Source organism: Papio anubis, chromosome 14 (genome assembly GCF_008728515.1).
Source record: "Papio anubis isolate 15944 chromosome 14, Panubis1.0, whole genome shotgun sequence".
Classification (NCBI taxonomy): Eukaryota; Metazoa; Chordata; class Mammalia; order Primates; family Cercopithecidae; genus Papio; species Papio anubis.
This window is the reverse complement of record NC_044989.1, coordinates 28803042-28825869: the sequence shown is the minus strand read 5'-3', so window position 1 is coordinate 28825869 and position 22828 is coordinate 28803042. Positions and strand designations below refer to the sequence as shown.

Below are 22828 nucleotides of genomic sequence, written 5' to 3'. Positions count from 1 at the left end.
CTGAAAAAGGAAACTTTGCGTCTTTCTCACTGGCCCACATTTCATCAGAAAGCAACACTGCTCCTGCGGGTGGCAGGAGCTCCAAGGCCCACGCTCAGGCTGCCTCCGCAGCTCTGTCTCCCGGGGTGCTCCCACAGCCATGGTGTGCTCCCCAGCCTTGGAGTGCAACAGCCCCTTCCTGTTCCAGCCGGAGCTCCCTGCATCACCCCGGCCCGGCCGATGAAAAGTGGGAGAGAAGCCTGGTGCCCGGCACAGGGAAGCAGGGGTCTTCTTCCTCCCCTAGCTAAGTGGAAGGCACCTGCTGTGAAGTCTGAGGTGGGCCCCTTCACTCTGAATCTCTGATCCATCACCCCGGCCTCTAGCATCCCGAGGGACCCCCTGCAGCCTCACTCGCCTGCTTCCCTCCCTGCCTGGACCCTTCCCTCCTTTCACATCCCAGGGCCTCTCCCCTTGCCTTACCCTCCCTGACCTCCCCCGCCCCTCAGACAACAGGCAGCCACATACTAGACACCCGCCGAGGTGAGGACCACCAGGGAGCGGGCAAGGGTCACGTTCTCCACCATGGCCCTCAGGGACTGGCCAGCTGCTCTCCGGATGAACTCGCTGGTGTCCCCCATCTTCTGCAGCAAGCAGCGGGCAATCTCCTCGGCCTCCTGGTCCATATTCTTCTTCAAGGCCTGGAAGAGGTCTCCCAAGGTGGTGATGGCCAGGCAAGACACCTTGGACCGCAGGTTGGTGACCTTGGAGAGAGGAGAGGGGCCCTCCAGGGTGCTGGACCATGCCAAGGGCTCTAGGACGCACGGAGAATGGGCCCTGCACCACCCTCTTCCTCCACCCCCACCCTTCCCCTGACCTAGGTCTTGCCACGCTGGAAACGAAAACCCTGCAGCCGCTCTGAGCAAAACTGTCCCATTTCATTATCATCTCAATTATTAATCCCATCATCATCATGACCATAGGAAATGTGTACACTCTGACTTCAAAGCACTTTTACAAAGAATGTCTGATTTTATCTTTGCAACTACCAAATGAGAAGTAGGTACCATGAGAAGCCCAGTAGTGCTGACTGAGGCTCTAATTAACCTGGGAGAACGTAACTATTTTTCCTGGATGCCTCACTTTGCAAAGGAAACAGAGACTCCAGGCCACATGCAGGAAGGCAGATGCTCCCAACACAGCCCAGGCCCTCGTGTGTCAACAAAACAGCCTCCTTCGTATTCATCCCCCCGACCCCCACTGGAGCCCCCCGCTCCCAGGAGCAGGGCACAGCCTCCAGGTGAGACCAAATGCAGCCTCCTGCCTCTCTGGACCCAGCTAGACCAAGCTCCAGAGCCATGAAAGAAAGGCTTTGGGAAACACTGCCACTGCCCTGGAGTTGGGGATCTGGCCCAGGACGCTCCATCCCTCCTTAGCCAGAGGACCATGCAGGCTGACACGTGGGCACGTAGGATTCGAATTGTTTCCATTCCCAAAGATTACAAATAAGGAAACCCCAGGCTTGTTTTCCAAACTGAGAAATGGGTGGCTACCTCCTACCTCAGTGGCTGAAGGCTGAGAAATAGGCAGGGATCCCCATGTTCCTGGAGCCACAGCCCCTCCACAGCTGCTAGCGGATTGCATCGAGCAGCCGCGCTGGGGCCAAATGCACAGCACACAGGCTGGGGGGCCTCACCTCCCCAGTCACCGCCAAGCACACGTCGTGCAGCCTCCCGGTGAGGACCTCTGAGTGACAGGCTGCCAGGCGCTGGATGCTCACCAGGCCCTTCTGCTTCATCTGCCTGAGAAGCAAGGCCAGGCCCTGTTGCAGGCGGTGGGGAGGAAGGAGCCCCACCCCTCTGCAGACTAGGGGCCCCACATCACACAGCATCACGGTCCACCCTCACCCACAGCAGGGTGCCATTGCATGGCCTCAGAGTAGAGTTTCCTGGGGTAACACCCTGGCCTGGAATCCTAACCACTCAGTAAAAGCCAGTTTTATGTGGCCTCTGGCCAGCCCTCAGCTCTGACAGTGCTGTATGGAAGCCCACCCCCAGGACCTATCTGGGTCCTCGACGCAAAGCCAACACCTTCAGTAAAAGGCACTTGAACAGGGAGGACTAAAGGCAGGGAGGGCTCCTCACAAATGTTCTGGAGCCCGAGGCATTGCTTTGCTCATGACCACGGTCCTGTGTCCCCACAGTGCGAGGAGCGCTTGGAGCAGATTCAATTTCATTCAGAGAAATAAAGGGTTGCGGCCTTTCCTGGGCCCCACGGTGTGGAATCAAATGCATCCTTGCCATGCCTGGCTTTGGCACATCACAGACATCACAGAGCCACGCATAGGCTGCTTGGAGGGTCCCAGGGCACACCCATGAAGCCAGGAGCACCTCACAGTCATGCACACATGCACATAAACACACGCATATCTATATGCATGCACACAGTCCTCCCTCCAAACTGGCTTTTACCCTCCGTGGTGCTGGAACCCCAGAGTGGGAGAGGAGGGAAGTTGAGGGGCAGAAGCTATTCTGCAACAGCCCCTGCTTCTGGCCGGAACACAGCACATGGCGGAAGCATCTCCTCACCAGTCACTGCTGTTGAGGCACTGGAGTGCATCCATCAGCCCCAGCTCCGGGTTCGAGAAAGGCCTCAACTCCTTCCAGCCTCTAAGATCCATCTCCTCCTCTTCTTCCCATTCAGGAGAACCCAGTGTGAGCACCGCAGGTAATGAGTTAGCTGCATTCACAGGAAAGAAACAGCAGGCTTCACACAGCAGGACAGGCAAGAGCCTGAGTGGCCGCTCCTGCCACCGCTCTCCTTGGGAGGCCATGCCACCACCCTGAGCCCACCTAACAGGGAGGGTGTACAAGGGGAAGTGCCTGGTGAGGCTAAGAACCCAGCGCCTGGGCTTCCCTCCCCAGGAGCCATGAAGACCTCCTCACTCTACCTTCGACTGACTTTTCCCCTTCCTGCCCTTGCCAATGTGATTCTTATAAACAGACTTGTGATCAGCCATGTCATGGGACAAAACCCCCCAGCCAGGGGGACACCTCCAAACCTGCCCCATCTGTGGTGGGGTGGGGCCCCCTCAGCCATCAATGAATGATCTCCCTACTCACTTTGGTGGCAGTCTAACCTCATCCCCAAACAGAGGCCCATGTGGTCAGCGCCTCCTCCTTCCCTCCTGCTATCCAGCCTTTTGTGAGGTTGCCCACGAGCAGGGAAGGGTCCAAGAGCAGATGGCTGGAGGAAGGCAATGTAGCTAACTGGCACCCACACGGTCCAGATGCAGCCACACACGCAGCAACCCACAACAAGCAGGTCGTCATGTTTCCTAGGCTCTCCTGCCCTGCGGACAGATGCTGGAATCAGAAACTCCTAGGACAGGAAGGAATCTTACAGGGCCTCTGTCTAGCCAAATGCCCTGATCACACAGTTGAGGTCTCAGAGGCCCAGAGAGGGTGGGGGACACTCCACAGCCCCTCAGCTCCTCTGTCAGCACAACCAGGACAAGAAGGTTCCCTTCCCAGTCCAGAGCTCTCACTACCACATCTTCCTTCCTGGCAAGTTTTCTTCTGAGCGTCACCTCCACCAGGATGATTTTCATCACAGTACATCTGGAGGTACTGGGCAAGTCTGAGTGGAGAAGAAGCCCTTTACTGAATGTGGAGGCACAGCCGGGCACAGTAGCTCACACCTGTAATCCTAGCACTTTGGGAGGCCGAGGCGGGCGGATCAGCTGAGGTTAGGAGTTCAACACCAGCCTGCCCAACATAGTGAAACCCTGTCTCTACTAAAAATACAAAACTTAACTGGGCATAGTGGTACATGCCTGTAATCCCAAATACTTGGGAGCCTGAGGCAGGAGAATCGCTTGAATTCGGGAAGCGTAGATTGCAGTGAGCCGAGATCATGTCACTGCACTCCATCCTGGGCAACAGAATGAGATTCAGTCTCGGGGATTAAAAAAAAAAAAAAAAAGTAGAGACACAAAGCCCTCACTCTTGGACTCTCTTTTCAGCACTGCCCTTGGCAAGTGGAACGGTCTCTTAATCAGTTCTTTCAGTCACTCTCTGAAAGGCAGAAGGTAACATCCAACCTCCCCGTCCTTCCCTGGGCAGCAGGGACATGAATGACATGCTGTCTGCAACGCTCTCAAAATGAGGCTCGGTCTTCTGGAGAGAGCAATCCAGCCTCCTGCCCCGCTGCCCCCCTTCCCCGCCTTCCCCACACCCTGCAGGGGCATTTAGCATCCACTGGACTTAAAAACAAACCCACAAAAGGCATTGGCAGGGGGCCTCCAGCCTCCAGTGTCTTGAGGGCTTGTGTGGCCTCCCCCTTTGCCCTATGTCTGACAGCTTTCCTGTCAGGTTCATATTTGTGCCTTCTGGTTCAGTCATTTCTTTTTTTTTTTTTTTTTTTTTTTTTTTTTTGAGACGGAGTCTCGCTCTGTCGCCCAGGCTGGAGTGCAGTGGCCGGATCTCAGCTCACTGCAAGCTCCGCCTCCCGGGTTCCCGCCATTCTCCTGCCTTAGCCTCAGTCATTTCTATTTTTCACACACAAAACAGAAGAAATTGAACAGATCCTGAGCTGAGCTCACCTAAACCAACCCGGTCTCCCAAGAAAGGCCAGCTCCTTGTTGGAAACAGTGAGTTCCTCTTCAAAGTTCCCACCTGTCCTCTATTTTCAAAGCTTAACTTCCTTGCCTCCATGCCCCTAGTTACGGTAAACAACTTTCCAGCCATTCCCAATCTGTAACCCACACCCGTTCCCAATCTGTAACAACCCACATCTGATCCTTATTTGATGTCCTTAGTTCCAAAACTGCTCTTCCCGCCGCTGGAGCCCCACCCCCACCCCACCCCCATTTGAAGTAGCCGGTCCGGATCAGCTTAGATTGTGCCGTCTGACCCCAGCCAATGGGGACCGGACACAGTTGTAGGGACTGACTGCGTTCGGGATAAAAACTGCTTCCCTCCTTTGTTGGGTGTGCTCTCGCACACCAGAAGAATGAGCAGCAGCCTTCTGCGGAAGTAAATTTGCCTCGCTGAGGAAATCCTTTATTTGAGTGCTCATTTTCTTTGTGACTCCTAGCTCTTATTTACAACACCCTCACAGGACATATTAGGAGAATCAGGAGGACAAGCAGGTTTATAATCCTGAAATACTATATTTCCAGCCAGACTAAAAACCCAAACTATAAAGCAAGTTAAGGGATTCTTCGTTCACTGTGAGAAGAGAGGAAGATGAGGAGGATGAAGCTTCCAGGATGGTTGTAAGAGGAGAATGTTGGTCTTTTTTTCCTAACTCCAACAACCTAACCTACTTGATTTTATTTCTGCCTACCTGCTCACCTGCCAAATATAAACAGTTCCAATAAAGAGGGACAACAGATTATCCTGGGTCAAGCATCACTAGCCAAAGTCTCAGTCTAGTGATCTTTAGATGGTGGTACTACCGGGCACCATGACCTTGAGTGACCTTGGGTGGCCTTTACATCACTAGGTCTCAGTTCTGCTGCTGTAAAATGAGTGGGTTGGCCAGGCATGGTGGCTCATACCTGTAATCCCAGCACTTTGGGAGGCTGAGGTGGGCGAATCACTTGAGGTCAAAAGTTCGAGACCAGCCTGGCCAATATGGTGAAACCCCGTCTCTACTAAAATACAAAAATTAATTGGGCCATGGTGACATGCACCTGAAGTCCCAGCTACTCAGGAGGCTGAGGCAAGATCACTTGAACCCAGGAGGCGGAGGTTGCCGTGAGCAGAGATCACACCACTGCACTCCAGCCTGGGCGACAGAGTGAGACTCTGTCTTGAAAAAAAAAAAAAAAAAAAAAAAAAAAAAAAGAGTGGGTTGGGTTATATAGATCAATAGTTCTCAGGATCAATCATATCATTCAATTACCACTTTCGTGATGTTTGCCATATCTTTCAATAGCCTGCCCTTTCATTTACATTGTACTTTTCTTCAAATCACAAAAGAATTTCAAATCCTAAAGAATTTAACTCTAAAGGGAACTTTCTGTCACTACCATAAACTAACATTGTTTGTCATAGAATATGATAAATATTTACAATGAAAGTAAAACATTGTTAAAAACTCTAGCTGAAGAATGTGCAGGCAGCTTCTGTCTTTGAGCCTGAAAGAGGATCTCCTTGTTTAAAAAGACAGGTGCTACCATGACTGTAAGTTTCCTGAGGCCTCCTCAGCAACAGAAGCGACTATGGTTCCTGTACAGCCTGTGGAACTATGAACCAATAAAACCTCTTTTCTTTTTTTTTTTTTTTTTTTTTTTTTTTTTGAGACAGAGTCTCGCTTAGTCGCCCAGGCTGGAGTGCAGTGGCGCGATCTCGGCTCACTGCAAGCTCCGCCTCCCGGGTTCACGCCATTCTCCTGCCTCAGCCTCCCGAGTAGCTGGGACTACAGGCGCCCGCCGCCTCGCCCGGCTAATTTTTTGCATTTTTAGTAGAGACGGGGTTTCACCATGTTAGCCAGGATGGTCTCGATCTCCTGACCTCATGATCCGCCCGCCTCGGCCTCCCAAAGTGCTGGGATTACAGGCGTGAGCCACCGCGCCCGGCCAAAACCTCTTTTCTTTATAAAAAATAATAAAATAAAAATAAAAAGAGAGGTGCTAAAGGCTGGCACCAAATTCAGACTTTCTACTTAAGACAATTGAAAGGATAGAAAGAGAATTGAAAAGGGAGGTGAGCTGGCATTATTTATAGCATGGAAATTATATGTCTATGATCTAGTCTATGCTCTAGTCTATGATCATTTACCATCACATCCCACACTTAAAGAAACTGAACCAAGCTGACTGTTTTTAAGTTTTTTTCACTAGCAAAATCTTTCCAAATGAAATCTCACATGAATGCCCAGTATACAAAAAAAAAAAAAAAGAGGCAAAATAGAAACTCCCCTGGTAGAATGGGGACAGAATGTCCCCATGTCCCAGGCATGATTCCTGAGGTGCCCTGGTAGAAGCTCTGGACCCTCTGATTCCTGTCTGTAGCCAGTGCTGTCCAGCCCTGACATTTTACGAAGCAACAGGAAAGAAACTGAGGTCTTCCCCAATCCTCTCATCCTGTTTCTGCTGTTCTCAGCTGCTTCCTTGGGGGCTGTTGTCTAGTGTCTTTGGCCCTGGTGCACTGGTCACTCCTCCAGGACGTGTCACACAGGCTGGGCACACCACAACTCCAGTTGTGATATCCTGGGTCCCCAGCCCAGCCTGTAGACAATGATGAGTCCCTGACACTGTTTCTCTCTCTGGCAAGGCAGCCACCACCCCAGACTGCCTCCTGGTCTAACGTGGACAAGGGGCGGAAGCAAAACCGCCAAGGTCACCTTTGCCATGCCTCAGGGCATCCCGAGGCAGCATAGGCAGAGGGATACATGTGCCTGCCAGTTGGGCCTGCCCACCTGAGGCGTGGCGGACAAAGCGGGGCTCCTGCTGGCTGACGGGAATGCTGGGCAGGGAGGTCCGGCTGTCCTGCTTCCTCAGGATAACGCTGACATCGTTTCTGTGTAGGCCACTCAGCCTAGTGGGCACAGACAGGGTCCCGCTGCCTCGGAGGGGAAGGAGGCCTGTGGACACAGAGAAAGTCCTAGGACTAAGCAGGTCTATTTTCCCCTGGCCTCAATGTCCTCCTTTGAAAATGGGCCCGTGGCTGGCCACGGTAGCTCATGCCAGTACCCCCAACATGTTGGGAGGCTGAGGTAGGAGGATGGCTTGAGGCCAAGAGTTCAAGACCAGCCTAGGCAACAAAGGGAGATGCCCATCTCTACAGAAAATGTAAAAGAAATTAGCCAGGCATGGTAGCACACATCTATATTTCTCACTACCTGGGAGGCTGAGGCGGGAGGATCCCTTGAGCCCAAGAGTTTGAGGCTGGGGTGAGCTGTGATTGTGTCACCGCCCTTCAGCCTGGGCCACAGAGCGAGGCCCCATCTCTAAATTAATACATAAATAATAATAAAAACTTTGAAAAAGAAAATGAGCCCATCAGCAGGCTATGAGAGAGTGGACTCAGCTCCCCCAGCCTGAGCAAATCCCACACCAGGAACCCAGTACCTTCCTTCATGAAGGCTCTCCGGGAGCCCAGGCCCTGGGGAGTGAGCTTCTGCTCTGTCCTGGGCTCCTCCGGCCTCCGGAGCAGCTCCATCTCCTTCATCTGCTTCATCCGCATCTTCTCCTGGGCAGACTTGGAGATGGTGACTTGGATCTGGCACAAGGTCAAGGCAAACTCTATTAACCTCCAATCATTCAATCATCAACATTCAGTCATCAAAAATATGTCTCCTGTGTGCTCATTGCTGTCCTGGAAGTGTAGAAAAAAGACAAATCCTTGCACCTTAAGAGCTTCGAGGTGTGGGGGAGAGACAATAAACAGGCCAAATGCGGATATCAGGCAGCATGTGCCGAAAGAAAAGAGACAGAGATGACAGTGGCTTTTAGCCTAGAAGGTCCTGACGGACTCCCCGAGGAGGTGAAGCTTAAGTGGAGACAGAAATAAAGGAAGGAGACCAGCCCCACAGATTTCTAGAAGTGTTCAAAGCAGAGGGAGTGAGTGCAAAAGCTCTGAGGCCAGGTGTGCTTGGCTGGTTGGGGACAGTTGGGGGGTGGACACTGGCTGAGCTCTCTGAGTCAGAGAAGTGACAGGACACAAGACTGGGCAGGATCCACATCACATGGGTCAAGGAAAGGACTGGGCTTCTCCTCTGAAGGACACAGGAAGCCGTTTAAGGTTTTGAGCAGAGGAGTGACATGATCTGACTTCCACTGTTGGGGGCTGTCTCTAAGTGTTGTTTTTTATAATTTTTTATTTTGAAATCGTTTAAGACGCAAGAACAACTCGTAAGTTGTCAAAATAGAACCAAGACTTCCTGTGTTCCCTTCACCCTTCCCAATGATAACATCTTCCACATCCACAGAACGTTCTAACTTCCATTTCTCTGAGGCTCATGCCAGCTGCTGCACAGGAAGAGTCTGCAGCTAGCCTCACCCTGGAAGCAGGAAGAGTCTGCAGCTAGCCTCGCCCTGGAAGCAGGAAGAGTCTGCAGCTAGCCTGGCCCTGGAAGCAGGAAGAGTCTGCAGCTAGCCCCACCAGCCCACAAGGAAGCAGGGAAAAGGGAGTCTGCCTTCAGCCTTACCAAGCCCTGGAAGCAGGAAGAGTCTGCAGCTAGCCTCGCCCTGGAAGCAGGAAGAGTCTGCAGCTAGCCTCGCCCTGGAAGCAGGAAGAGTCTGCAGCTAGCCTCACCCTGGAAGCAGGAAGAGTGGTTAGGAGGCAGCTGAACATCCAGTCAAGAGGTGGCGGGGCTTGGACAGCGATGGGGGGTGGTGCAGTGGGCAGATTCTGAACATGCTTCTAAGGTGCAGCTCACTCTCTTCACTGATATATGAGGTGCAGGGCAAGAGAGGAAGAGAGGAGCCAAGGATGCCCGAGATGGTTGACCTGAGCCACTGGAAGGCTGGAGCTGAGTGGGTCCCCTGGGGAGACAGGAGGTTTTGTGAGGTGAGCGTTCAAGGGTTGAGTTTTAGACACAGTCAGTTGGAAGTATAATTAGGCACTTAAGCAGAGGTATTGAGTAGCAGCTAAATATGTTAGTCTGGAGGTCAAGGGAAGGTCTAGGCTGGCAAGGGAGGTGTGGGAGTCCTCAGCGTAGAGATGGTACTTAATGTCTGGACTGGATGAGGATCTAGCGGGTCAGTATAAATAGACGAGAGGCCAGAGGGCTGAGCGCTGGGGGAGTTCCAGCATCCAGAGGCGGGGGAGATGAGGAGGTAGCAGCCAAGAAGGGCTGGAAAGGAGCTGCCTTTCATGTAGTCAGGACCAAAAAAGAGCCACCCCTCGCCCCTATCCCTGGCTGGAGAATTCAAGGATGAGACACAAGTCGTGTCAAAAGCTGTGATGGGGTCAAAGTAGACGAGGACTAACCGTGGCTACATTTGGGAAGATGAAGGTCATTGGCGACTCCAGCGTGGGCAGTTTCAGTGGGGAGTGTGGACTAATGCCTGTCAGGCGTGGACTCGGGAGAGAAAAGAGACGCAGCAATCATTTTGTCTTGGTTTTGTTTTGCTTTCTTAAAATAAGAGAGGTAACAGAGAGCTGATACGCTGATAGCAATGATCCCGTTTCAACGAGAATATCGTTGACGCCAGAGAGGGAACAAGTGTTGGAACTGAAGGATTAGCCGGATTGAGCAGAACAAGAGGAGAGGGTGGTGAGCCAATGGGATGCTTGAAATTGAGACCATGGTGTGGGGACACACTTTAGAATGCCAAGGCCTACGATGTGGCCACGGGAGGGAGCGCAGAAGCGGGGTGGAGGATGAGCTCGTTTCGCTGCACTGAACGTTTGTGTTTCATGTTCTGTGGTCCTCTCTGCGGTGGGAGGGCTGTGGTGATGACTTACACAGCCACCCAGTCTCTAACAGAGAATACGCACCCAGGAGGCCTTCAAGATACGCTTCTTGACCTGGAATGTTCTCTGTTTCAAAGAATGAGCACAGGCTCCTCACTACAGTGACTCCCCAAGCTTCACTAAATTCGTTCAAACCAGGGAAATGACCACCTTCCAAGGCCACCCGAGAAGTGTGAGGTATTCGCCAGTCCGTGGAGCACAGCCCGTGGCTGATCAGACCTGAGTCAGCTGCCTCTCATTTGCTATGTTGGGTATTAGTTCAAACCACGCAGCCCAGTTCACCTAAGGCATCCTGCTCTCTCCCCTACATCCGGCTTCCTCCTGAGCCCTGTGCAAACTCCCTGTCCTCCTTCCTTCCTCCCTGCTACCCCTCAGCAACCCTCTGTAGTCTTCCCTGCACCTAGGTCCCCACCCCACTTCCAGCCCCTATCCTTTCTCCAGCCCCCACCCTAACCCCGTCTGCAGGTTCTGGCCTTTAGTACTTGGGTGGCTGCCTCAGATTCTCCTTGCTCTGCTCTGTGGCTGGTCCCACTCTTGAATACTTCAGATGCTTGCCTTCATGTAGCCTGCGGTCCACTCCAGCCCCACTTCCTCCTCCTCCCGCTCCCCAGGTACCTTGGTGTTGATCTCCTTCCGGTCCTCTTCTTTCAGCAAAGGGCAGGCTTCTTTGGCATGGTCAAAGGAGAAGGCTGTCAGCGTGGGAGCAGACTGAGAAAAAGGCAGGGCAGGCTTCTTGGCAGCGGCAGGTCTGTCTCTGATGGGTGAGGCCAAAGGTTTTGGCTCTGAGGGGTTGAGAACAGGAGTGGAGCTGAAACACCCAGGACCCTCCTGAGCTCACTGACCCTGTGGCTGGCTCAACTCTACTGCTAAGCCCCGCACCCTCCATTCTTCCTCGATGGAGCAAGACCTGAGTTAGGTTTACTGTACAGGGCAGCACTGGCAGGCATGGGGCGGACTACCTGTGGACCAGCATCACCCCCCATTCGTTCATTCACTGCACACTTTATTCCAAGATAGGTGCGGGAGTGGGGAGGCTGGGCGGGAAACAGGGCCAGATGTGTTATCCAGGAGATGTAAGACATTTCCTGAGAATATAAGTGTATCTGTCCTGGGAGGCTTGTACGGAAGGAAAAGAAAAAACAAAATGGGCCCACCAATGCTTTCAATATGATTGTGGGCTTGCCTGAAAGCATGATGCAGCAGGAAAGGGCAGAGTTGCCAGGACCAGAGAACTAACACTAGTCCAGTCTCATTTTACAGATGGGAAAGCTGAGAGCCGGTGTGATGGGTAATAATAGGTGCCGTCTGGATTGGATGCCTACATAGCTGCTAAAGTATTGTTTCTGGGTGTGTCTGTGAAGGTGTTGCCAGAGGAGATTGACATTTGAGCCAGTGGACTGGGAGAGGAGAACCCACCGTCAACGTGGGTGGGCACCATCCAATCAGCTGCTAGCTACCATCACAGCTAGAACAAAGCAGATGGAAGAAGGTGGGATCACCTTGCTTGCCGAGTCTTCTGGCTGCCTGCTTTCTCCCCTGCTGGACGCTTCCTTCTACTCCTCCTGCCCTTGAACATCAGACTCCAGGTTCTTTGGCCTTTGGACTCTGGGACTTGCACCGCGGCACGCCAGGGGCTCCTGGACCTTTGGTCACAGACTGAAGGCTGCCCTGTTGGCGTCCCTGGTTTGAGGCTTTCGAACTTTGACTGAGCCACTACCAGCCTCTCTCTTCCCCAGCTTGCAGACGGCCTCTTGTGGGATTTCACCTTGTAATCGTGTGAGCCAATTCTCCCTAATAAACTCCCTTATATAGAGACATATATCCTACTAGTTCCATCCCTCTGGAGAACGCTACTATAGCCAGTAACCTTCGAATGCTCTTGGGATGGATAAAATACCCATTCACTTCCACTTGATGGCATCAAATCCACAGTATTGCTTTGTCATTCCTATTTTCCCCATCAGCGGATTTTAAAGGTACATTTCTCATTATGAAGGCAGGGCTCAAACAGGTGCATTCATTTTCTGCCACTCACAGGGTTCTGAGCTCACCATCCTTGGGTGAACCTGCAAGTCAGGGGTCTGCTGAGATGGGGCCACCAGCTGAGGCTGCCTGAGGCTGGAAAAGACAGCTTACATCTGGGGCCCCTGCAGAGCCCCCAGGTCACCCGGGTCCTCTGCCCAGCCCGTGTCTTCTGCAAAGGATCCCTCTGCTTGGTGCAGGGAGAAGGATCAAGGGCCAAGGGGAAAGAGGGGCTTTGAAGCTTCATCTGCCCAGAGGTAAGAGGCAGAGCAGAGGGCACATGTGGTAGGCACCATCTGGCCAGCGCAAGGACTGCAGGAATGCCAGAGATGTGAGGAAGCCCCCAGCTTCAGACAAGACCCTGTGAGCCCCTGCCATGTACTAGGCATGTTGCCCATAGAGGGCAGTGTCAGCCCAGCTGTGTCAGCCCAGCTGCCAGCCAGAGGGCAGAGAGCCCTTTAAGGACTTAACTACTTTTTATGTCATTTCTTCACCTGCACCCCAAAGGTATGCCCTGGAAAGCCTTGTCTGAGCAGCCTGCCCCTGCCACAGCCCCCTGGTGACCTGGTTCTCAAACAGCAAGCTGGAGAGCCAGGGGAGGAAGTGGTTACTGCCTGGGGTCTCCCGGCCCAGCCCCCACACCAGCATCCTCTGGGTTAGCTCTTAAGGTCACTCAGGGTGTCAGTGCATTTCGCCACAGACTGCCTGAGCTCACCCTGCTGCAGCCTGGCCCGGGAGCCGGGGAGAAGCAGCTGCCGCAGAGGTTTCTGTGCCAGGCCCAGCTTTGTGTCTTGATCCCAGGGCCTCTTGGGCAACAGCCACCCCTCTTCCCCAAACTGCCCCACCAGCTGAGCTGATTAGCAGAGTGACCTGCCAGGAAGCTGGTCCTGGGAAGGCCACCCCTCCTCCCGGGCAGCAGAGCAGCTGTCTCCAAATCTTCCCTACCATGGCCTGGGCTCGGCGTGTGCTGCTCCCCAACCCTGCAGCAGAGGCTCAGCTTCCATCCACCAGTCCCACCTCCCCATAGAGTTCAACCCAGGAAGGATCCTTCCTCCCTCTTTAAAGGCCTCCTACCTTGCCCTGTTCCCTCTCCTTGCCTCAATCCTGTGCTGGCCCTATTCCCTGACAGCTAAAGCTCCTGGGGCCGGTTGGCTGAGGTTTGTGGACTCTGGTTTACCTTCTCATTCTCTAGGTGAGGAATACTCTCTGTATTTGCTTAACACACTGCAAGGGGCAGCTGCTTGATGTGTCAAGACCCCAGCTTTAGAGCCATGGGAACTTGACTGCAAGCCTGACGGGTCTCAGCGACCAGGGAGAACATCCTGTTCACAGAGCCTTTGTGTGCCAGCTCATCTGTCACACAGGGCAAGCATCATCTCTCTTATCGAGGCCGTGGCAAGCTGCTCAAACTGGTGTATGTCAACACACCTGATGTACCAGAGCAGGTGCCAATAAATGTCACTTCTCTTCCACACCTCGCCTGGGCCTGCTGCCACCCTCCAGTTAGACCTCCGGTGACTTCAGCTTCCTGCTGTGAAATGAAGGGCCCAGACACAAGAGCTCTCAGATCTCCTCTGGCCCTAATTCTGTTTCCATGACCGAGGGCAGGAATGCAGAGAGTCAAATAACAAAGGGAGGTGTGCATGGAAAATACGTACCCACAGATGCAGGGCTCTTCTCCCGAGGCCCACTCTCCCGAGCCAATCTTAAAAGAATGGGGGAGAGAAAAGCATCACGAGGGACGGCCAGCCACAGACACTGCTGGGGGAGCCCAGGGTGGCTCCAGGATGGGGCAATGGCCAAGATGGGGGACTGAGGGGAGGGCACTGTTATCTCTGCAGAGGGTCTTGGCCCAGGATTCAAGCTGCAGGAGATACAGCTCCCTCTGCAAACACAAGGGCAAACTGACCACCAGGCCAGGTTCAGCCCCATTTCCTGGCAGTGCAGCTCACCCATTCCCCAGGAGGCCAACACCCACACGGAAACTGCTGGCTTAAAGGAAGCCCCCACCCTCCCGCTGCGCTGCTTGGGCCTGTGGAACTGAGAGCAGCTGCAGCAGACAAGGGTAAACTGCCTCTCAGCTCAGAGAGCACTGAGCTCAAGTTCTCCAAGCTGCCCCAACCCCGTGAGAGCTCAGTGACCCCTAAACAGTCCACTCCTCATGATTGTAATCCCTATCCCCCCATCTCCCATCCCCCAGGGACTGGGGGGGTTGACCCCCTTTGCTGTGACAGGAAGTCACCACCATTTTGTACCAGAAGTTCAACCCCAGTTACCCACAGGAAGGGAAAACAGTGGCATCCCTGGCACTGGTTTTAATTGCAATTTCTTAAGTTGGAAGCACCATTTACTTATTCAACAGGTATTTACTGAAGACCTACTATGTGTCAAGCACCATTCTAGACACTGGGAATGGAGCATCAATAAGACATGACACTCCCTGCCCTCCGGGAGCTCAGGTTCCCATGGAGACCAGCCCTGCAGCATCCCACATGGCTTTCCCCTCTCAGCAAACATCAGGACCCACTGGGGGGATGACGGAGTAACAAGCCACAGCAACAGGACAGGAACATAACATCCCATGCTCTGGCCTCAGAGGATCACAGTCCAGGCCAGGCTGGAGGAGAGGCGGTAGGACAGCCCACCTCAGTGCCTGCCTGGATCCAGGGGAACCCTGATCCTTGGGGACTGTGGAGGTCAGGGGACCCTGGGTCCATGGGAGGAGGAGAGCTTCAGTCTGGGCCTAGATCAGCAGGGACTCGCCATTGCTCCCAGGGCCAGGACCAGCCTCTTGGGTCTAGACCCACAGGGAGGGATTGTGTGGGCTGGAGATAGTAAGTGAATGTCCCAGGGTACCCCTGACCTGGGAAGCCCATCCCCTAGGCCTTTGCCATTGTAACCCACCACTGCCCAATCACTGCCCAACGGCACTAACAGGATTGGAGGCAGGCGGGGAAGGGAAGTGGAGCGTCAAAGTCCACACAGTTGCCCTTGGCTTCTAGGAGCTCATGGAGGTCCCAGGCTGCCTGAGGTGAGCACAGGATGCCAAAAACCCCGATGCCACCCGCTTCTCCGAGGCCTGGCCTCATCCTGCTCGTGCCTTGGCTTGGGGCCCTGAGCTGCAGCCTCGCCCCCACCCCACCCCCTACAACACACACACACCTGCTCTGAGCAAGCGATTTGGCCTCAGAGGACTTGGCTCAGCTTCTCTCAAGCTGTGGACCTTGGGGAAGCCTCTTGCCCTCCCCTTTTCTAGAGACCCCTCAGCAGAAAGGAATGAGGCGAAGACAGGCCACACCGATCAGGGACCCTGCCTTCCTGCACGTGGCAGCCCCACCGCACCCTCTGTGAACCTCACAGAAAACCCACCACCGCTCCGGCTCCTCCTCAGGCCCCAATGAGGTGGGTGGGGCAGGGGCAGCAAGAGCCCCTCCCTGCTCCAGCCCAAACGTCTAAGTGTGTCCAAGAGTGGCCTCACACTGTCCCCAGCACCTGCCTCTTCTCCTATCCCCTGTCTCCAGGAAGGGTGCTGGTATCTGTCCAGCGGCTGAAGCCAGGAACTCAGGCATGGTCTCAGCTCCCCCGTCATCAGCCCACATCCAGCCGGTGGCTTAGCCCTACCATTCGTCCCGCCCCACCCCCACCTCTGCATCCTCACCCCACACAGTCCCTGCCTCTGCCCTGTTCAGGCACCCTTGGCCTTCTCCCTGGATTCCTGCAGCAGCCCCATCTCCATCTACATGGTCCATGCCACTCTGAGGTTGCCAATGTGGCCTTTCTAAGTCATAGCAGATGCCACGTTCATACCTGAAAGCCTTTGGTGGCACCTCCTCACAGGAGGATGAAGCTCCCACCTCTCAGGTGGCACACAGGCCCTTCACCCCCACCCCGCAGGCTGTCACTCAAGGATGCAGGGGCTCACTCCTCCTTCCGTCTCTCCCTCTTCCACCTCCGTCTCCATCTCACAAGTGTGCGCTCACCCTTTCCTCAGAAGTCTGCCTGGCGTGATTCAGATCTCTTTCTCCTGGGTCACCAACATGACAGGCAGCCTTCGCCTACACACCCAGCTCTCTGAACTTCACCTTGATGACTTCCTGAGAGGTATCTGTCATGAGCTCCCGGAGCACACAGATTATGGCCTATTTGGCTTTGAGTTCATAGCGCCTGGCACATAGTAGGTGCTTAACAGCTTTTTTTTTTTTTTTTTTTTTTGAGACAGAGTCTCGCTCTGTCGCCCAAGCTGGAGTGCAGTGGCCGGATCTCAGCTCACTGCAAGCTCCGCCTCCCGGGTTTACGCCATTCTCCTGCCTCAGCCTCCCGAGTAGGTGGGACTACAGGCGCCCGCCACCTCGCCCAGCTAGTTTTTTGTATTTTTTAGTAGAGACAGGGTTTCATCATGTTAGCCAGGATGGTCTTGATCTCCTGACCTCGTGATCCGCCCATCTCGGCCTCCCAAAGTGCTGGGATTACAGGCTTGAGCCACCGCACCCAGCCAACAGCTTTTAAATGGACAGACGGATGAGTGAAATGGTGATAGAGCCTCCATCCCCTCCATTGACTAGACAGCCCCATATTTTCAACAAAGAGAAATCCATGTCACAACCAGACAGGAAAAGACAGATATTTATTATGGAACTAATCCATGCCAGGTACCAATCCTGGCCCCACGGAAGCCACAGAGGTTTTTGACATATGGCGCCTGCCCTGTGGTGCTCCAGGTTAAAGAACAGAATGAGGTTTAAATAAAGTAGGCTGGGCCAGGTGCAGTGGCTTACACCTGTAATCCCAGCACTTTGGGAGGCCGAGGTGGACAGATCACCTGAGGTCAGGAGTTCGAGACCAACCTGGCCAACATGGTGAAACCCCATCTCTACTAAAAATACAACAATTAGCCAGGCCTGGTGGTGTGTGCCTGTAATCTCAGCTACTCGGGAGGCTGAGGCAGAAGAATCACTGGAACCAGGGAGGTGGAGGTTACAATGAGCAAAGATCAAGCCACTGCACTCCAGCCTGGGTAACAGAACGAGACTCCATCTCAAAAAAAAAAAAAAAAAAAAATTAAAAAAAAATTGGCTGGGTGCAGTGGCTCATGCCTGTAATCCCAGCACTTTGGGAGGCCAAGGTGGGCAGATCACCTAAGGTTAGGAGTTCAAGACCAGCCTGACCAATATGATGAAACCGCATGTCTACTAAAATTACAAAATTTAGAAAGGCATGGTGGCATGCTCCTGTAGTCCCAGCTACTCGGGAGGCTGAGACAGAAGAATTGCTTGAACCCAGGAGGTGGAGGTTGCAGTGAGCCAAGATCATGCCACTGCACTCCAGCCTGGGCGACAGAGTGAGGCTCCATCTCAAAAAATAATAATAATAAATAAAAAACAAATAAAATAAACAAAATAAATTTAAATAATCAAGATTTGCCTATTTTGTTTAGTGGAAGGGAGGGGCTGAGGCACTTCCTGGGCTGGATGCCTGCGGACAATGAAGAGAAGGCCACTTCCCCTCCTTGCCACCCTTTAAAGGGAGAGTAGGTGGACATGGAACAGTAGAGACGGAATGAACGGGTGGGGAAAGGGGTGAGAGGCTGTTGGGGGTGCAGAGATGGATGAGGGGAAGCACCATTACCCCTCGTAAAGGGAAGGATGGATGAGTGAAATGGTAATAGGTCCTCAGGGTCTGGAAGGGTAGGAAGGCCCCGCAGAGCAGCACTGGGGGGCAGCGGGGAGGAACTGTGGGGTCGTGGGCTGGATGGACCATCAATGTCAGGCCAAGGAGACTCAGCATGATACGCCTGGGTCCTTGACACAAAGGACCCTGCATTCGTTCAATCAGGAATGTCAATACAGGCAAAGTGCATGGAAGAGGTGTGCAAGGCAGTGGGGGAAGCAGGAAAATGAAAGATGGGGATGGAGAGCACAGGGCTGCAAGGAGACAGGTTAGGCACTATTAGGGAAGGTCAAGAAGGAAGCGGAAGTGTGAACCAAGAGGGAAAGGCAGGGGCAAGAAGGGGATGGAGCTTTCATGGCTGTTAAGAAAGACTTGAGGGGCTATGGAAGTGTGTTAAGAGCAGGAGGCACTAGGAGCAAGGGTCGAAGATGACTCTGAGACTTGAAGGCCAAGGAGAAGGTCTGCACCTTGACAGCAATGAGGTCTTGGGAGCGGGTGGTTTGGGGAAACACGAAGAGGTCCTTGTTGCCATGATGGCGGCACAGCCTCCCTGTCTCTCCCTCTGGTGATGGATCACATCAGCCAGGAGAAACTGGAGATGCCCAACAGAAAGATGGAAACAAGTAGCCTGAACTGTGGATGGTTCCAGGGCTAGAGCAGGAGATGTGAACTCACCCACATCCCACCATCTGGAAGACTTGGACACACACAACTGCCCTAGGAGAAAACAGGAGATGGGGGCAAAGAGCCCTGGAACAATTTCGGGAATGGCAGAACTCAGAAATGGAAAAGGGCACACAGGAAGCTGCCTGGAATGTCGAGAAGCAGGTGTAAAGTCAGGATGCAGAAAAAGAAGAAAAATTCAAGGGCCATCCATGGTTTAAATGATGCAAAAAGGTCAAGAGTAAGGAGATAAGAGGAAAAGTCACAGGTCTGGGGCCAGCGAGTCATGAGAGGCACAGACAAGGCTGCTCCGAGGGGAGGAAGAGGCCAGCGTCTGAGCAAGAAAGGGGAGGACGTGTCCAATGGTGAGGAGGCAGAGGTCAGTGGAGCAAGCTGCTGTCTGAGGAGGCTGATGGTGAAAACTGAATAGAGAATACGAATCCAGAAGCAGGTTCATGGATGGCTCCCCATACCCCACAGGGTCGGAGAAAGACATGAACACGTGTGTGCACAGAGGGAAGGCACCAGGAGACAGAGGAAATGAAGAATTGTGAGAAAAATGGAAGAATCCGTCCATCAGGCACCAAGAAACGGGAGGGAAGCAGTCACAGGAGGAACTGGATTGTGACTGCATACTGAAGGAGCCAAGCCCATAGGCCCTGAGCACACGCACACACACTCCACGCACATGCACTCACACACATAAGTTATTATGGCAGGCTATGTACCTCACACACATGCACTCACACACATACACACATGCACTCACACACATGCACTCACACACACGCACACACATGCACTTCACATTACCACATGTAATTTCTACATGTGACACATGCATGCACACACACACATGGAGTCACACACATACACATGCACACATGCACTCTCATAAGACACATGCATGCACACACACACACACTCACATGCACTCATATACATGCACTCACATACAAGCACTCTCACACATGCAAGACACACATACACATGCACACACATGCACTTGCACTCACACATAGACACACATGCATTCACACATACATGCACATTACTCCATTAACATGCACTCATGCACATTATTGCACACTCATGCACACGCACACACATGCTGCACTCACACACTTACACATACACACGCATGCACACACTCCACACACATGCACACACATACACTCCACACACTTCAAACACATGTAGTCACACACACACATGTGCACTCACACATGTGCACACACACACACATCGCCACACACGCACTCCATGCACATGCATGCTCTCACACACACACACACACATGCACACACATTATTAATGGCATCACTACTTTGCACCTACACACATGTTTCACATTATTACTCCATTAAACGACTTCACACACACACGGTCTCACACGCATATTATACATTAATTCTACACACACACATGTAATATTACATACATATGTGCATTTCATTACTCCACACACATGCACTCACAACACACTGTCTCACACACACATGCACCACACCCCACACACATGCACACACATGCACTCACATACACATGCACACACGCACTCACACGCACATACACATACACGCACTCACACATGCACACACATACACACTCCACACAGATGCACTCACACACATATACATGCACACATACTTCACACATGCAGACACATACTCTTGCACTCCTGCACACACACAGACATGTACACTCACACACATGCATGCACTCACACACATACACATACTCACACACACATACTCTTGCACTCACATACATGCATGCACTCACACATATATGCACATATACACACTCATACACATACACTCACACATACATACATGCAGGCACTCATACAGGTATGCACACACAAACACACTCAAACACTCTCACACACACGTGTTCTGACATCACTCTGGACTGACCATGGGGATGTTGCTGACCACCTACAGCACTGTCTTTCTTAACAAACTATAACCCGATTTATACCAACACAAAGATCCTCTTCCCCACTTGTTTATATGAGGAAGATATGAAGACCCCTTTTCAAGTCCAAAAGTTTGTGGACTGTCCCCCATACACACGGTACTGGTTGTATTTTTAGTATCCATCAATTAAGAAAATATTTAATTACAAAGAACTGCCATTAACTATATCATGCTTTAAAATAATTAGTGTTTTATTCATGGCCGGGCATGGTGGCTCACACCTGTCATCCCAGCACTTTGGGAGGCCGAGGAGGGCAGATCACCTGAGGTCAGGCGTTTCGAGACCAGCCTGGCCAACATGCTGAAACCCGTCTCTACTAAAAATACAAAAATTACCAGGGCATGGTGGCGGGTGCCTGTAATCCCAGTTACTCAGGAGGCTGAGGCAGGAGAATCGCTTGAACCCGAGAGGCGGAGGTTGCAGTGAGCTGAGATCGCACCACTGCACTCCAGCCTGGGCGACAGAGCGAGACTCTGTCTCAGAATTATATATATATGATAAAATAATTAGTGTTTTATTCATTTCTCCAGCAACCTCATCCACTAAGGCGCTGGGAGAAAACAGAGGCTGGAGACATTGTCCGTGATGCCATTGACCCAGCCTGCCAGAGCCGAGAGGCAGAGAAGCCCTGGCAACCATGCTGGGACCTCCCCAGGTCTGTGGCTCATGGGTGGAGCACCCGGCCCTTTCCCTGCCTGGTGCCCCAAGAACTCAACCCCATGGAGGGTCGGCCATGAGGACCCCCAGTGGATCTCAGGGGGACAGAGGGAGAGAAGTCAGCAAGGAAGGCTTGACTTAGAGTTCTTACCGCAGGTGTGGGGCCCTCAGGCCTGTGAGGACTCCCTGGCCTGGAGGTAATGGGCTGGGCAGGGAGCCAGGCACACAGGAGGGAGCCGCTGCAACCGGCCTGGCCTTTGGGATGGGTGGGATCACGATGCCCCCCAGGGACTTCTGCATCTTCTCATCATTGCAGTGCAGGTATTGCCTGGAGATCTGTGCCTGGGAGCAGAGGCGGGACAGGGGTCTGGCCTATGGAAACAGCCCACGGTGAACGCTCACCTCCCAGGCACCTCACACAGTGTGGAGCCTGCTGTCTCTTTCTAGCCACATCACCCTAGGACCCCCAGAAGGCTGACTGCTTCCTCACCACTCCTGGTGAGGAGACTGGCAAGCCCTTTTGTGACTATTATTTGTTTTTCTGTTCTCATTTCAGAAAAATCCTAGAACATCAGAACTGGAAGGACCTTCAAACACATCTGGTAGAAACCTCTATTTTCATAGATGTGCAAACTGGGGCCCAAAGAGGGGTGTGACTTGCCCACGGTCACACAGCCTCTGAGGGGCAGAGCAGAAACCAAGGCCCAAATGTGAGTCCTAGCCCAGCATTCTTTGCCACACTCTTGCTTAAAATGGAGAGGGCCAGAAAGCAGGAGGAATTCTGGAACATGTAGACTAGAGAAGGCCTGGGGGACCACCAGTTCTAGGACAAAGGTCATGCAGCCTCTGGCACAGCCACCCCGAGCCCCCAGGCCAGCTATGGAGGTTTGGGATGCTGTGAGAGGTGGTGAAATCAGAGCCTTGAGCCTCTCCCAGTGCTGTCCCGATCCTCACTGCAGACCTCGAGACACCTCCAGGGATGCTCAGGACATGGGGTCAGGGGTTGGTGGAGGCTAGAAAGAAAGGCAGGAGGAAGGGGGACAAGAAGCTGAGGACCAGACTCCCAGCAGTCGAACTGCCTTACCTCCTGAGCACCGGGTCTCAACTCGTGAGGACCCGGAACGTTCCCTGGCAGGTCCAGGCCCTTCTCTTTGACTCCACTGGCCTCGGGGGTGGTGGGGATACTCTGGATGGGAGGCATCGGCCTGGGCACCCTCAGCAGCCTCTGAGAGGTGGCTCTGGGGATGGTGCTCCGCAGGGGAACTCCTTGGGGGCCTCCCCCTGGATTCAGAGAGGCTGTACAGGGATGGGGATGGGAAATCAGTTAGTCCCAGAAGACCAGGGAGTGGAGGGGGGATTCAGACCCCAGCAACGGGGCCTTCTGCCCTGGGAAGGACTGGGATGGTGAGGAGAGAGGCCAGACCTGCCCC

At 53.2% G+C, this 22828-nt stretch overlaps 1 protein-coding gene across 1 annotated transcript in view; it reads right to left on the bottom strand.

Moving 5' to 3' along the window:
- The window catches only part of TOGARAM2 (TOG array regulator of axonemal microtubules 2), a 56157-nt gene that overhangs the window by 27768 nt on the left and 5561 nt on the right, over positions 1 to 22828 (bottom strand). Inside the window, 9 exon segments of the mRNA XM_021924705.2 lie at positions 505 to 740; positions 1673 to 1778; positions 2565 to 2715; positions 7405 to 7569; positions 8057 to 8207; positions 11022 to 11188; positions 14087 to 14133; positions 21550 to 21740; positions 22483 to 22694. Coding sequence (XP_021780397.2) covers positions 505 to 740; positions 1673 to 1778; positions 2565 to 2715; positions 7405 to 7569; positions 8057 to 8207; positions 11022 to 11188; positions 14087 to 14133; positions 21550 to 21740; positions 22483 to 22694 — 1426 coding nt within the window.